The sequence below is a fragment of the Microtus pennsylvanicus genome, chromosome 2 (assembly GCF_037038515.1).
Source record: "Microtus pennsylvanicus isolate mMicPen1 chromosome 2, mMicPen1.hap1, whole genome shotgun sequence".
Lineage (NCBI taxonomy): Eukaryota > Metazoa > Chordata > Mammalia > Rodentia > Cricetidae > Microtus > Microtus pennsylvanicus.
The window spans coordinates 138,228,340-138,244,174 of record NC_134580.1 but is presented as its reverse complement, the minus strand read 5'-3'; the positions used below and the strand labels follow the sequence as shown (position 1 = coordinate 138,244,174).

Genomic DNA, 15,835 nt, shown 5'->3' with positions numbered 1-15,835 from the left:
CAGGGTGACTCACAACCATCTCCAACTCTAGTTCCAGGCGATCTAACATCCTCTTCTGGTCCCTAAGAGCAATGTACATAAGGGGCATGCAGACATACATGCAAACGAACATTCATACACCTATAAACAAATAATTTAAATATAAGGTAGAGAGTGTTTAAGAAAGACACTAAGCATCCACCTTCAGCCTTCACACAACTAAGCACACAACCAGAGTCCTCAAAGATGGGAGGAGAATATTTGCATGACCTCTGTCCTGCTCCTGTGCTGAGGACTGGGATGAGACAAAGGGCTCAGGATCCCAGATTCCTAACCACCACTGTGGCCATGCTGAGCCTGCTTCCACCTGCCCAAGTATTTCCCTCACCCTTGGGATAGCTTTGGTTCCCCAAAGGCAGGGTTTTCCTATGTGGTAGAGATGAAGCCCCACCCCTTCCCCTCAGTACTCAGAGACCCTGAACTGTTTCCCAGAGGATTCCAGAAGTGATCTCAGACTCCACGAACAGCTCCATAAATTCCACTCTGAGTTTCTGCGAGCATTTTAGAGGCTGATTTATAAATACAATATCTCTCTCAAAATGAAACAATCAACAGGATAAAATTATCGAGTTATGAAAATAGAGGTCAGATGGAGGTACAGTGCTTTAAATTAAACTGGCAAAATATATCTTTCATACTAAATTGACTCTTTTTGTCTTGGAAATGAATGTTTAATCAGTTAAGACATTGAAGTTGAGGGGGAAAGCTGTGAGCATATTTAATTTGGTAAAGGGGTCTGGTTCTAGCGTCGTTTATAATCCCCCCTGGCAGCATCAGGAGAGGAGCCGCCTTCACATGCCCATGAGACTTAATAATCAAGCAGGGGACCAGAAGGCATTGGTGGCCTCTGGAGTCAACACTATGGGGGCCTTAGCATTGATGAAATGGCTTCCAAAGAGCAAAGTCTCACCTACTCATATCGAGATGGCATCTCTGGGAGCAACACCTGGCATCCAGGCATCCTCTGTGCTCCCTGAGCCTGGCTGTGCAATCCTTCACCCTCTGGTAGAAGTGAGAGATACTTGGAAGGACTTGGTAGGTGTGACCTCCGGAAGTTCGGCTTGAGAGCTGGTGGCGTTTTCACTCACAAAGACAGCATACAGGTCTGCCTCCTGCCCAACTGTCACTTCCCATGTGAGGGACAAGGTAGTTTACAGAATCATCTGCTATCCTGTGTTGCGCTGCTTCTCCACCACTGGCCAAGCCACAGTCAGTATTGCTAACGATGGCCTCGGGCAGACAAGGCCGCTGAGGTACTGGGGTCTTGGTACTCCACAGAAATTGTGTTTTATCATATTCCCACCCCCACGAAGGCCAGTGCTCCCAGATACAAAGCTATTGCCTCCCCCGTCCTGGTCAGATGTCTATTCCAGGCACACAGACCCCGCCCACTAGCTGAACATCTACAGCGTTGTCTGAGAAGCAGACTGCATCTGTTGGCTTTTCAGCACTATAACAACATCCCTGGGTCAGCTCACAGGGTTAACCAAGGATTGCTGTGGCTTGGTTGAGGGAACACATGGCTTTGGGCCTCTGTTGAGGGTAGCACAGCATGATGGGAACATATGAGTGAAGGGCCACATCTGGAACCAGAGAGAAAAGAGACCAGAATACCACGGCCCTTTGTCCCTAAGGGCCTTCCACTAGGTTCCTCCTCTTAAAGGCCCACAGCACCCCATAACACCATCATCCCAGGGTCTGAGTTTTTCATATTGGCTTCAGGGGACAAAACCACATCTGAACTTCATCACAGACTCTTGATCCTCTCTCTGTTTGCATCTGGTGTATGTAAATGAATCCCAGAGATCACAAAGCCCGTAGCCACGCCTGGCACCCAGAAGGGGTTCAAGAAGATCAGTTGGCAGGGCAGGTGGGAAAATGCCATACCCTACTAAAGATATTAAATCATGGCCAAGTGAGAGGGCTCAGAGAGTAAAGGCGCTTGCTGCTAAGTCGGACAGCTGGAGTTTGATCCCTAGAACCCACATGGAGGAAGAAGAGTCCTCCAACCTTCACAGGTGTGCTGTGGCACATGCATGCACACACATGCCACACACTCAGAAAGAAAAGATACTAAGCCGTAGTCCTTAGAACCTGCAAATGTCACAAGAGCAAGTGGCCTTTACAGACAAAGTTCAAGCTCGGGACCACAACATTGGTCTAATTCTAGATTAGACCTACAGTCCATCATAAGTGTCCCTATGAGAAGGGCAAGGAGCTATCAGTAATGAAAAAGAAGCCAGAGACCAGGGAGAGACAGAATCACAAGCCTGGGAAGCCGCTAGAACAATGATTCTCAACCTGTGGGCCATGACCCCGGTCACATAATCAGATATTTAAATTATAATTCATAACAGTAGCGAAATTACAGTTATGAAGTAGTAGTGAAATAATTTTATGGCTGGGGTCCCCATGCCATGAGGAGCTGTATCAAAGGGGCACGGCATTGGGAACATTGAGAACCACTGCTCTGGAAACTAGAAGAGGTAAAGACAGACACCCCGGAATCTCCTGCGCAAGCACAGATTCCCAGAACCTTGATTTCAACTTGAGGTACTGGTTTTGGACCTCTGGGGCTGTGAGTAGTTAGATCTCTGGTGCATTTGAGCAGCCGGCTTGTGGGAATTTGCTAGAACAGCCATGGAAAACAGAAGCCTCCAGCCCTCTGCATCACTTGGTGGAGTGGCCCTCCCTGCCTCTCTCAGTGGAGAGGAGCGCAGCGTGAGAAAGCATTTACAAATCCCTCTGCATGCTGTTTGACACCCAGCAGGTGCTTCCATAATCCCTGCTTCACACATACAGCTGCGTGGCACACACACACACACACACACACACACACACACACACACACACACACACTTCGTGCTTGCTGTTCTCCCGAATTCAGAAGTCCTGTTTGTTGTCAAGGCCGCTTGCCTTCTTACCACCCCACCCCAGCATATCGCTCTTATCCGGCTTTCCCCTTCGGTGGGGGCCTCTGCCCTGGGTAACAAGGTCAGGCTTAGTTCTCATTAAGTAAGGAGGGGGGATATAAAATCGAACGAACCCCCGCAGTTCTAGACTAATGGAGAGCTGAGACTGTGCATTTGAGACGCATACTAAACATGGGCCGGTTGTGAGGAAAGCTGCAAAGGACTGGTTCACACGGTGCTCGTGTAAGTGATGGTGTATGTCCAAGGGGAGTCAGGGGTGGTCTGTGATCCACGGACAGCAGGCCTTGTGAGGATCGGAGCTGTTGTGGTCGGGAGGCTTGGGAAGGCCGCTGTGAGACTGGTCACAGTGCGTACGTGTGAAGACCAGGGGACAACTACAGGGACTTCCCACTTCTCCCATGAGCCTGAAGCTTTCCTCAAAGCCTGGTTGTCAGCTGATATAAGCAGAGGCAAGAAGGTCGTGAGTTCAAGGCCAGCGTATACTGCATAGTGAGACCTTGTCAATAATTAATGAAAAACTCAATGGAAATGTGTGCTCTGCTCTCCAGGGGTCCTGATCTGTCCATCTCAACACAGCAGTAGCCCAGTTTCCTCTTCCAAGTGGGTGACTGGTTCAGACTCCACAGTCACGTGGCCTCTGTCTGGTCCGCCCCTGCCATTATCTCAGCTCATTTTCTAACACATCCTCACTACTCTGGGTGCCTTTGCTGGGGATTCCCTACAACACAAGGCAGGGCAGAGCCAGGCCACATGCTATGAGCGTCATGGTACAGGGATGAGGAGCGTCATTGTCCCCACAGGTCCCTGCCCTGGGCTGCCACACTTAGTAAAGACTGGGAGCGGAGTAGCTGCTGGACTTTGGAGCCCTGGGATTCACATCAGGGACCCTTTCCTTGTCCCTGAATTGTAGCATCAGCCATCAAGACCTTGTCACCGTGTTTGAGATGATGTAGGTAGAGTCCTAGCCACTATTTGGCAAAGTGGACAAGCAGGAATGGTTGCTCTTGCTGTTAGTCACCTAGCTAAACTGGGCTGGAAAGGTACCACGGTTAGTAAAGTGCTTGCCTTGCAAACATGAGGACCCAAGCGTGGTGGCATGCGCTTGTGTTTCCTGTGCTGGGATTGCAATAAACACTACTTGCAAGACTGAAGCCTCTTCTAGTGTGTGTGGGGTGCGGGGAGAGGAAAACATTTTCACAAGGATTGTACAGTTTCCCACTCTGTGTTTGGGAATTGATGGCATGCATATATCTCAACAAATCTGCTAGAAATAAGATTAAGGTTATACTATCAACAACCAATAAAATCAGTCCCAAGTTGCCACGAACAGAGCTGTAGAAGAAACAGTTTCCTTCCATGCCAATCCCACACTCCACAGATTCTCTGAATTTAGCCAGAAAAACTCAATCCAGGCACAGGATCAGGGCTCCTCAGCTCAGCCCTGCTACTTGCTCCCCTCAAGCCCACCCTTGCTGGAGCCATGGGGCCCGTGTGGAAGATGGACTCACCGTGGGCAGCTGTCCAGACAGCAGGTGGCTATCCTGGGCCAGCATGTTGGACACCATGATGGCTGGGAGGTCCATAGCTTGGTACGAGTAGGCAGGGAGCAGCCCGTTGGGCGCAAGGCCGTGGCACAGCGAGTGGTAGCCGGCTTCGTGGTCCCCCAGGTGCAGGAGGGATGGCTCAGGGAGGTTGGGAGGCGTTATAGGAGGAATCTCATAGTCTTCATTGCTCTCGCTCTGGCTGCTGTAGGTCTGAAAACATCAGAGGGGCAGAGGAGGGGGCGGGGTCAGTGTCTCAAATTCTCAGAACACATTTGATAGCATCAGTAACAGCAGCAGTGGCAACAGTGCCTTTGACAAAGAGAGGACCACCATATGAGGCAGAAGGCCTAGCGACCTCCTGACTCAGGTCCTGCTCCACTCCTCAGTGAATCTTCCTCCCGCTGAGAGTCTGCAGACAAGAGCTTGGACTCCTGGAGAGTGGATTTCCCTGAATCTGCTCCTGATTTCCCAGCAGACCTGGCCCACGGTCACCTGAGAACCACCCTCCCCCGGCCACCCACTTTACAGAGCGGGACTTGGTCCAGAGGAGAACAGTCAAGCAGAGTAAGCAGATGAGCTGGGGACTGGAGGCTTCAGGCAGTCAGAGTCTCTTAGGCATCCCCAGGCATCTCGTGGTCCTTATCTCGGTGAGTAACATTTGTCCTGTCGTGGTACAGACTAGCAGTTAGCTGCCCTCCTCTAGGTCAGTCCTCCTCTAGGTCTTACTGGGCCATTTTTCCCACCCCAATGAGCAGGCCTCAGAACAAGGCTAGTAGACTGTGAGCACTACACTTGGCTTTCTCCTTGCCATAACCGTCCCAGGTTTTACCATAGATCACGGTGAGCATGTACGTTGAGCCCTGGTTTTGTGGCACACACCCTGGGTGTGCTTCAGTAGGTGGAGGGGACCTCCTTTTGTCATTGTGAGTGAATTTTTTAAAAATCATACATGGGTTATAAGACTTTTAATTACGTGTGTCTGTCTGTCTGTCAGTCTATCTGTCTGTCTGTCACACCATGGTGCATATGTGGAGGTCAGAAGACAACTTGTGGGCGTCCTTCCACTATGTAGGTTTTGGATATCAAACTCAGGCCTGACTTGATGACAAGTGCCTCTTGTCATCTCGAATTTTTCACTTTAATCTCATCAAACTATTTCCCCCATAGTCTACTGAAAGTCTCGGGTGCCCTTCTCATTGTCATCTAGTTAATATCAGAGCAAACTTGCCTTGTTTCTTTTTATTCCACTTCCTCCCTCCATCCTTTCCTTTCCTTTTTTTTTTATTGAGAAAGAATTTACTCTGTAGCCCATGCTGGCCTTGAACTCTCAGCCCCCTTATGCTGGGGGTCATAGGTATGTTGGACACCCTGCACCCCTAGGACAAATCCTGCTTGGCTCTGATCTGTCGCGCATATTTGCAGTGTTGGACTTGGTTGGTAAAGGCCTTCACATCAGGTCCACGTGTGAGATTAGCTTCAATCTCCCTGTCTGCGATGCCCATGCCTGGAGAGCCAGACTTCCCTCTCCATATTCTGGAGATGAGACCCAATAGAAGACAGCTATGTGAACTAGAAGTCAGAGCTGAAGAAACTATCCATGACCCACCAGAAACAGAAAAAGAGAAGTCGCACACAGAGGATAGCAGGGGTCTCATGGGCTCTGTTTTAATGGTCCAGAGGAGTACTACAAGAGGCAATGGTTGAGATCTTCCAGAAGAGACGAAAGACACCAGACATATTTGTGAATAGGAGAAAACGTTCCTTAACATGTATATGCAGAGAATGGAAGGCCTGAGGCACAGTGGGGCTGGAGAGGTGGCTCAGTGGCAGAGTGCTCACTCGGCACTCACTGGGCTCTGTCCAGAGGGAGGAAGGACGTGGTTTGCCGTTCTGTATTGCTCTGTGAATCCAGCATACAGACTGAGCAGCTAGCTAGCGATCCCCCTCCCCGCCGAAGTCTAGCCCTTTTCTCATGGATTGATGGACAAAGCTGTGTGTATAGGGAGGTTTGGGTAGAGCTATGACAGAGCAGGGACACACGGCTTGTTCCTTAGGTTCCAGAATGAACATCGCTTCTTGCTCACTGGCTCCCTCTACAGGGATATTATGGAGTTACCACACAGATAGGTAAACGGGTCTGGAAGAGGTGGCCACACCTAACTGCTGACTTCCCTTGGCTTTCTTCTCAGGTTGGAGTTTGCCTCAGTCAACCTGAGCTCTCTTCTCTTTCTCCCTTACACTCCCTTCCGGATACCCCAACAACCCTCGTGTTCAAAGCCCTGTAGGGGTCTCGTTCAGCCTCTGTTCTTGGTTGCTCACCCAAGCACCACAACGGGACATCTCCATACCCACATGTCGTCCCTCCTTCTACCTTGCACTCACCCATATTCTCTGACCTCATCAGATGACGTCACCCTCCATGCACAAACCTGGTGCTCCCCTTCACTCACCTCTCAATTCCAATACAACTACTCCAAAATACGTTTAAACTCTACATAGTCCAATACCACCTCTCACCCCACCGGGGTCAAAGATGACAGCCTCCTCCTGGTCTCCCACAGCTCTCTCCTATCCCTACACTCCTTCTTGTAACCAGAATCTTCTCTAAAAAGAATCATCCCGTTCCTGCCCCACGCCATGCAGCGGGGCAGTAGAACTCAACGGATCGCAGCCAGCAGCCCGGACTTTCTAGCCAGACTTGGAGGTCTCCAGCAACACTTCCGCACCAAGGAGGAGCCCACTGGGTGAGACTGGGCACTATTATGATGTTTTTAAGTTGAGGGAGAGTGGTCCTGTTATGGGCCACGATGGTCTAAGCTGGACAAGGAACCCCACACTCGGGCCTGGGGCAGTGAGCCCCAGGTTCCGAGAAGAAAACACTGGCCCTCCAGGCACCTTGCAGCCACAGGCAAATGGGCACTGCTGTGATGTGTTGGGACTAATGAGTCCTGGCTTTCAACTGCTTCCCTGCTAGAACCTTCTAATTGAAGTTACTAGAAGCTGTAACTAGGATCAGAGGATGGGATTTTCACCTGTTGGCCATTGACTTCAGCATATTTAAGCCTCCATGGTGCTATTAAAGAGGGGCTTTTGGTACCAGTGTTGGAAGGTCTGTACGTCCGTCAGTCAGTCTCTGCGTGTGTATTCTCAACCTCCAGCCCCTTTGCCCGAAGCTCACCAACTGGGTTCTAGTGCATAGAGCGCAGACGGGTGCGCGGCAATGGTGAGCAAATGTATGGAGTGATAAGGGACAGAGAGAAACAGAATATTTATGTCCTGTGGATAGAGGCATAACTGGAAAGGTAAAAGAGATGAGGAGTGGGTGAGGTCCACAGGGATGTCTGGGCCTGGGCTGCTTCTGGGGGCAAGTCTGGGTTCAGTCTCTGATGCAGCTCCGGGCTCTGCTGATGTCTGTGGCTCCTGATACCACCAAAGGCAGAGAGGATAAGACTGTGCAGAGCTGGCCCCGCCCCTCACTGGCCGCAACACTGGGAGAACTGGTCCTGCCCCTTATTGACTGACGCACTCAGAAAAAGGATCTCTGCTCCTCTGGGCTGCACAATGAGCCTGTTCACAGGGGCATGGTTAGTGGGCCCTGAGAGTGTGGGAATGGGAGAGCTGACCATGCCCCTCACCTGCCAGGTGGTGGTGACAGAGGTGAGGGAAAGATTCCCTCTTAGGACCACACCTCCCCTGGGTATAGAGTCAGCCCTGTCCGTGGAGGTGTGGGCGAGCCAGCACCAAAGCCGTGACCATGGCAGAGGTGTCCCTGCCTCTCATCAGCTGCAGCACCTGGGACCCAGTCCCAGAACCAGGGTTATGAGTTGGCCCACCCCAACATCTGCCTCATCTGTGACCTGCAGGAGCACAGGGGAGGAGCCAGAGGATATCTTCAACACAGGACCCAACAGGACGTCCAGGAAGAGTCCCAGTGAGGGCCCGGCATTGATGGTGCAGCAGAGACCAGGGGCCCTGAACCGTACCAATGATTCTTTTCAATAAATGCCTGCATATAAAGATATATGGATAAAGGGTTTACTGCGTGACTCACTGTGTCACACTGAAGCTTCTATGACAAGATTTTCCTTCCCTCTCTCCCTCTTTCTTTCTCCCACTTTTTCTCTTAAATTTTATTTTGTTTTATTTTGGGTTGGGGCAGGAGATGGGTGGGATTGGGAGGCAGGATGTAAAAGACAAAGAATGAATGAATGAATGAATGAATGAATGAAGAGACAGAATCATCCCACTAGTTGCTTGTGCTGAGCATGCTCAGACAGCTGCCCTGGCTTTATCACTATTGCTAATGTTTCACTGCACAGACTCACGGGTTCAGTTCCAACATTTTCACAGAGGTGTACCATGTACATAATAAATTCCTCTCCTTTCCCAGTTTATCCCCCCCCTTCCACTTTCATGTTACATATATATGCCTATGTATATGTATTTAAATATAAATTTCACATATGAGAGAAAGCAAGTGATATCTGCCTCAGTCTGGACACTGAACACGGGGAGCTCCAGTTCCTATCTTTTCCCTGCGAATAACATGGCTTCCTTCCTCACGTCTGAGTAAAACTCCGTCGTGCCACATTGTCCTTACCCTCTGTCTAGGCTGGCTCTCCCATCATTAGCAATGCTCCCTGGACGTGTGGCTATGCTGGCTTAGAGTCCTTCAGGTACACATCCAGGAACCCCATGGCCTTTGGGTCCAAGATCTTGGTCTCAAACATGATGCTGTAAGTCCTCCCATGGTCTGGTCGTTGCCAGCTCAGGACTGCTCTTCCTGGAACTGCAGGGCATTAAGGGACCTTTCCAAGGAGACAGAACAGATGCCAGCTGCTCACTGGCTCGGCATTCTCACTGGTGTGTTCTTTAATGTCTGTGCCACAGGTTCATGTCCCGTGAGTTAGCTTGTCTTCAGCTTCACCACCAAGATGGGTTGGGAGCAAGTGTCTGGATGGACTCAACCATGGGTATTGCATCACTCCAGAATGCAAAGGCCAGGGTCACCTCCTCCTAGTGCCCCTCCCCCCACCATCTGTGCTCTATGCGCTAGAATCCAGTTCACGAGCTTCGGGCAAGGGGCTGGAGGTCAAAAGTCCCTCTTTAATAGCACCAGGGAGACTTAAATACCCTGCAGTCAATGGCCAACAGGTGAAAACCCCATCCTCTGATCCTCTAGGCAAAGCACAGCTTTTAGTAACTTCAATTAGAAGGCTCTAGACAGGGAAGAGCAGCTGAAGGCCAGGACTCAATTGGTCCCAACATCCTAGAGCCCTTCTCAACTGTCCTGCCCCTCCTCTGCAAAGACACCTCCAAGCCCCACACATTGCAAGTCTCTCACGGCGCTCGGTACCTCCTATAGCTGTTTGTGGTTCATCTCTACCTTTGGCTTGTGTATCCCTTCTACAAAGCCCCAGGCTCCATGAAGGCTGTAGGTAAGTCTGGTTTGTTCCCAGTACCGAGTACAGTGATTGACACCTAGAAAGAACTCAGTTACAATGCACTGAATGAGGTCACAAAAATGGATCACTCCAGGATCTAGGTTCAAGCCTCACCCAGGTGTTTCTGTATCTGTCCCTCCCAGCAGACTACTGTCCCTTGGCTACCTTTGTCTCAGGCTATCAAACACTACCTTTCTGCCTGTCCTCCAGCATCCAGAACAGGTGCTGACACAGGGCAGGATGCCAATAAATCCCAAATGACCACAAAAGTCCATTCTTTTAAATCCAAGCCAGAACCCCAAGGTTCTGGAACACACCCAATCAGCCAGAAGCCTTTGAGAAAATTAAGCATGTGTTGTATCAAAATATTGAAATAACACAATTATGATAATTCCTCTAAAGAAGAAATTAGCACACTTAAAAATAAGCATGCAAATACACACTTGCCTCTTTGGGGTGTAGTCAGATCCCTGACACCTGAGCACAAGCCTGCCCGTCCTGGGGCTGATCTTCACTGAGTCCCTACTGTGTGCCTGTCTCAGCTTCTGGAATTTTCATGCATTCTCCCCTTAACCGTGTCTGTTCTGAAAAGGCGTGTGTATCACCTTTGTTCTTCAGACAGGGAAGGCAGAGCGCAGAGCCTGAGAAAAGTGTCTTATAGCCAGAGTCTCTGACTTAGGCCTTATGAGTGTGATGTCAGCATCCCCCACACTGGGTTAGAAGACTCATAGATGCTATTCCAGACCCTGCTGTGCAAGAGATCATGCCTACTCTGGTCCTCACACAGGGGTGGGGGTGGGGCTCATGAAAACCCAGAGGGCAGCTTCAAGGTGCCAAGGGTCCTAAGGGCTCTGGGACACACAGAAGGAAGGCATCAGATGTATTTTTCATATCCCAGGTCAAGGGAGAGAAGAGTGTGGGCCCATCTGAGTGACCTGAGGCTAGCTACTGGGCCAGAGGAGAGCTGATCACCCCTGGATCTCTGGGAAGAGGATCTTAATGCCTAGCATTGTATCTTACTTTATTATATGTTTTGTGTTATTATATAAGGATCTCACATAGCACTATCTTAAGCCAACCTTTCTGGAAAGATCCTCAAAGTTAGAGCCTCAGGATAAAACTCGAACCCAAGAGATTCTAGTCACAGTATCGAGCTGAAAACCACCACAGTGTCTGTCAGACTAACCAGATGGCTGTCAGTCTGTCAATCTAACTAGACAGCTGTCCAGTCTGTCAGTCTAACTTGATGACTGTCCAGTCTGTCAATGTAATTTGATGGCTGTCTAGTCTGACAACCTAACTTGATGGCTGTCTAGTCTGACAACCTAACTTGATGGCTGCCTAGTTTGTCACTCTAACTAGGTGGCTGTCCTGTCTGTCATTCTAACTTAGTGGCTGTTCAGCAAGGCTTGCTGAGATGGAAGTGTAGCTTTAGATTAAGACAGACCCAGACCCAGAGGCGCGATCCAGACTTTGTTGGAAGAGGTCCCTGACACCGAGGTGTCATTTAGATGGCAAGGAAACTGAGGCTTAAATATATTTGCTACAATGACTAAAATTTACTGAGACACCAGATAATGTTCAGCAGTCACAGGTACATCACAACGAGGTACCATGCCAGCTATGTCTGGTTCTTAAATGTTTTCATCATCTCCAAATGAGACTCCATTCCTATTAGGCAATCTCTACCTGCTTCCCGTGGCTCCTCAACCATTGGTGTCCACCAATGTCACTCTGCCTCTAAGAATTTACCTAGTCTGGCTGTTTGTAAGTAAACTGAAGACTTCTTTTACTTTACATTATGTTTTGGACGTTCATCTATATTCTACTTAGAATCAAGCTTACATAATGTTCATTTATCACAGAAGCGTTTTGAGATTTGTGACCTATATCAGAGCCTTATTTCTTTTCATGGTCATGAGCTATTCCAATATATGGATGTGCCGCAATTTGTTCATTCGTCCACTGATGGACATTAAATCTCCTTCTAACTTTGGCTGCTGGGAGTTGGGTAACCACTAATAAATGTATACACACATTTGTTTATTTTTCAGGGTGTTTTTTCATACATACACAGGAGTGGAATTGCTAGGTCATGTGGTAATCCTGTTTGACTTTTGAGAAACTATCGAGGACCTTTCCACAGTGGCTGCTTATCTTCATGGTTCTGCTGACAATATGCGACAGTTCCAATGTCCCCACATCTTCAGCACCAAGATTTTCAATATTTTTGTGATAATCATCTTCGTGGTATGAAGTAACAACCTCTTGTGGCTTTGATTTGTATTTTTCTAAAGAGCAATGACTGACTACCTTTGCATGTGTTTGTTGGCTGTCTGAACTTTAGAGAAATGTTTATTCCAGCCCTTTGTCCCTGTTTTAGTTGGGACAAAGCACCGAAATAGAGTCATTACAATTTAATTTTGATAATTTTTTGGTTGTCCACAGTTCATATTCAGGATTCATATTCAGGATATCATATTCAGGAATCCACAGCCCCAATCCACAGTTGCATCACTGTGTATGCGGCAGGAGATAGAGTCCTACGTGGCTGTTTTGCATGTGACTGTTCACGTGTCTGTCATGACATCATTTGGTGAAGAGACAGTTCTTTCATTGTAAATGGTCCAGGCAACTCCGCCTGGACAAGAGGCCCATGGATACATGAGTTTAGCCTTGGACTATGAAGTTTATTACATTGATGTACATGTCCTTATCCAAAGACTGTGTTACTTGTGCTTAGAGAAATTAGCAACTGTGAGTCCTGTAAGTTCCTCTTTCAAGATTACTGGAGCTACCCAGAGCTCTTTGCAATACCACATGAATTTTAAGATTCATATTTTTTTTCATTTCTGCAATAAAAGTGTCCTGGCTCGCTTTAACTATCATCTTGTCACAGCCAACAGTCACTCTGGAAGAGGCGGTCTCAGATGCCCAGACTAGATTGGCCTGTGACCATGTCTGTGGTGGGGTTGTCTTGATGATTGATGTGGGAAGAACCAGCCCACTGTGGGCAGTGCCACCCCTAGGCAGGTGTCCTGGGTTGCATGAGAAAGCAAGCTGAGCAGGAGTCAGAGGGAGCAAGCCTGTAAGCAGCCTCCTCCACACTTTCTGCTCTTGCGCCTGCTTGAGTCCCCACCCTGGTTTCCTCAGCGATACACTGTAACCAGGAAGTGTAAGCCAAATAAACCCTTTCCTCCCTAGGTGGCTTTTGGTCCTGGTGTTTATCACAGTGACAGAAAGCAAACTAGAGCAAAGGGTCAGTGGGAATCTGACAGGATCCGCAGTGAACAAGTTGGGCATCCATGCTATCTTCTAATGGCCACACACAGGGCAGCGGGGCCTTCGCTGGGCAGGTCTCCACTCCCTTACTCCCTTTCAGCTGTGTTCTATAGCTTTCCATTGTTGAATCTTTCACATCCTTGGCTAAAGTTCCCCCTTCTTATCTCCTTATCCTGGTGCTGTTGCCTGTGGAGAGTCTTCTTAGTTTCTTTTTGAGTTGTCTATTGTTGGTTTATGGAAACATAATTGCTATTCCCACGCTCCTTTTATACCCTGACCCTTTGCCAAGTTCATTTACTATCTTTTATAACTTTAAGGAAAGCAGAAAGTCTATACTACTAGAGAAGAGAGAGAGAGAGAGAGAGAGAGAGAGAGAGAGAGAGAGAGAGAGAGAGAGAGAGAAAGAAAGAATAGAATACGATTAAACTAGAGTCTGAAGAGATCAAAATGCTAACTACGATGGTGTTCATAAGGAACTGTCTTAGAAATGGCAGCCGGACGATGAAGACCAGCCGCAAGGGATCCTCAGCCTCTCAACTGACTTCCTGAGAGATAAAAAGTCAATATTCTGATTTAAAACAAATGAGTCTAGCCGATAATGTTTATAACAGACACGCTCCAAATAAAATGTCAGGAACAGTTTAAATAAACAGATGCTAGCAGGCAAATGAAGAGTAATGTGGCAAAATTAATAGCAAATTAAGGACAAATTCAGAGCAAAACGTATTAAAGAGACTTCGAGGAATACTTCTGCGACAAACGATACAATCCATGAAGGAGTGGCAGACACAAACTTTCATGAACATTGATAAATTACAGGAGTATAAAATGTTAAAAGCCATGAAAAGCATAAAACTAACCTGGCACCGGTGCCACTCATTTGAAATCCTAGTGCTCAGAAGGCTGAGGCAGAAGCCCTGGGAATTCCAGGCTAGCCTGGGCTATGTAAGGGCCCATTTAAACAAGCAAATAACAGCAACAGAAACCCAGACTAAAGCCATAAACGGAGTGAGACATTTTGACACATCTCTTGAACAAGTCAACCAGAAGGAAATGAATAAGGGGGAATGGAAAGCTGGCCCAGTGGTTAGGAGCCCTTGTTGATCTTACAGAAGCCTCAGGTAAGGTTTCCAGCAACCATGTGGAGACTCACAACCATCAGTTCCTGGAGATCCAACCCCCTCTTATGACTGAAATTATAAAACTATTATTTTGATAGAATCTGATACATGAACAATTGGAAATTGATACCATTTACTTAATATATTTTTTAATTATGTATACAATATTCTTTCTGTGTGTATGCTTGCAGGCCAGAAGAGGACACCAGACCTCATTACAGATGGTTGTGAGCCACCATGTGGTTGCTGGGAATTGAACTCAGGACCTTTGGGAGAGCAGACAATGCTCTTAACCTCTGGGCCATCTCTCCAGCCCCTTTACTTAATATCTTTATGAGAAGATTAAAACAGGGCAAAGCAAATGAATTCAGAACTCACTTGAAGAAGGTAAAAACAGAAAAACTAAATTAAGCAACAGTCAATAGGTGAAAGAAAAATGAAAGAGAAAACACATCATAGATAAGAAATAAAAGATAGAGTTAGTTTCCCGAGAGAAACTAACAGAAAATTAGCATGGGGCTGGAGATACGGCTCAGCGTATGAGGTGCTTGCTGCACAAGCGTGAGGACCTGAGTTCGGATCCACAGAACCCGGGTAAAATGCTAGTCAGGGCTCTGTGCATCTGTAGCCCCTGCTTTGGGGTCCGTGAGACAGGATTGCTGAACAAACGCTTGCACCCATTCATCTGCTGATGGACACCTAGACTGAACCAACATCTTGGCTGTTGCAAACTGGGTCTCAGTAATACAGATGTGCAGAGGTCTCTGTGGGGTGCTGACTTAGCCTCCTCCAGGTCTACATAGGCATGCTAGCTTCTTTTCTGTTTCTGTGTAAAACACATCAAACAGGCATCTTAGGGGAGAAAAGGTGTTCATTTCAGCTTTCAAGTTACCGCTCATCATTGAGGGAAGACCAGATGAGATCTCAGGCAGGAACTCGAAACAGAAACCGTGGGGGGGGGGGGGGGCGGGGAGATACTGCTTGCTGGATCACCCAGACTCTGGTTCAGCTTAGCTTTCTCAAATGACCCAGGACCTCCTGTTCAGGGAATGGCGCCACCTACAGTGGGCTGGACCTTCCTACGTCAATTAACCCCACAGACCAATCTGAGCTGGGCCATCCTTTCATTGATACTTCCTTCTCAGGCAGCTCTAGGCTCTGTCAAGTTGATACAAACAACGGAGCAACATTTAAGGCTGTTCTCTTTCTCTCTAAACGTGTCCCAGATTGGACATTAAGTTATGTGACCACCTGCCACCACTTTACCAAGAAAACCTTGCACTCCATAGGTGCATCTCAGCTGAATGCCTGTAAACACAATTCACCATTGCCCAGGTCTGTTTTCCCAGCAAGGAAAACGTTATCTTACCCAAACTCCATCAACTAGAGTGGCTATCTCAACCCTTAACCATCTTATTATACCTGCAGAGGTTTAAGAATTCTGCAGGGAATGGAATGTGGGGTTTTTGTTT

The 15,835-nt window shown here is 48.0% G+C and overlaps 1 protein-coding gene across 11 annotated transcripts in view; it reads right to left on the bottom strand.

The window, feature by feature from the left end:
• The window catches only part of Tox2 (TOX high mobility group box family member 2), a 116,878-nt gene that overhangs the window by 35,204 nt on the left and 65,839 nt on the right, over nucleotides 1-15,835 (bottom strand). For all 11 annotated transcript variants that reach the window (XM_075962954.1, XM_075962956.1, XM_075962957.1 and 8 more), the window contains one exon: nucleotides 4,481-4,726. In XM_075962954.1, the coding sequence (XP_075819069.1) occupies nucleotides 4,481-4,726 (246 nt within the window). The remainder of the gene's footprint in view (nucleotides 1-4,480; nucleotides 4,727-15,835) is intronic.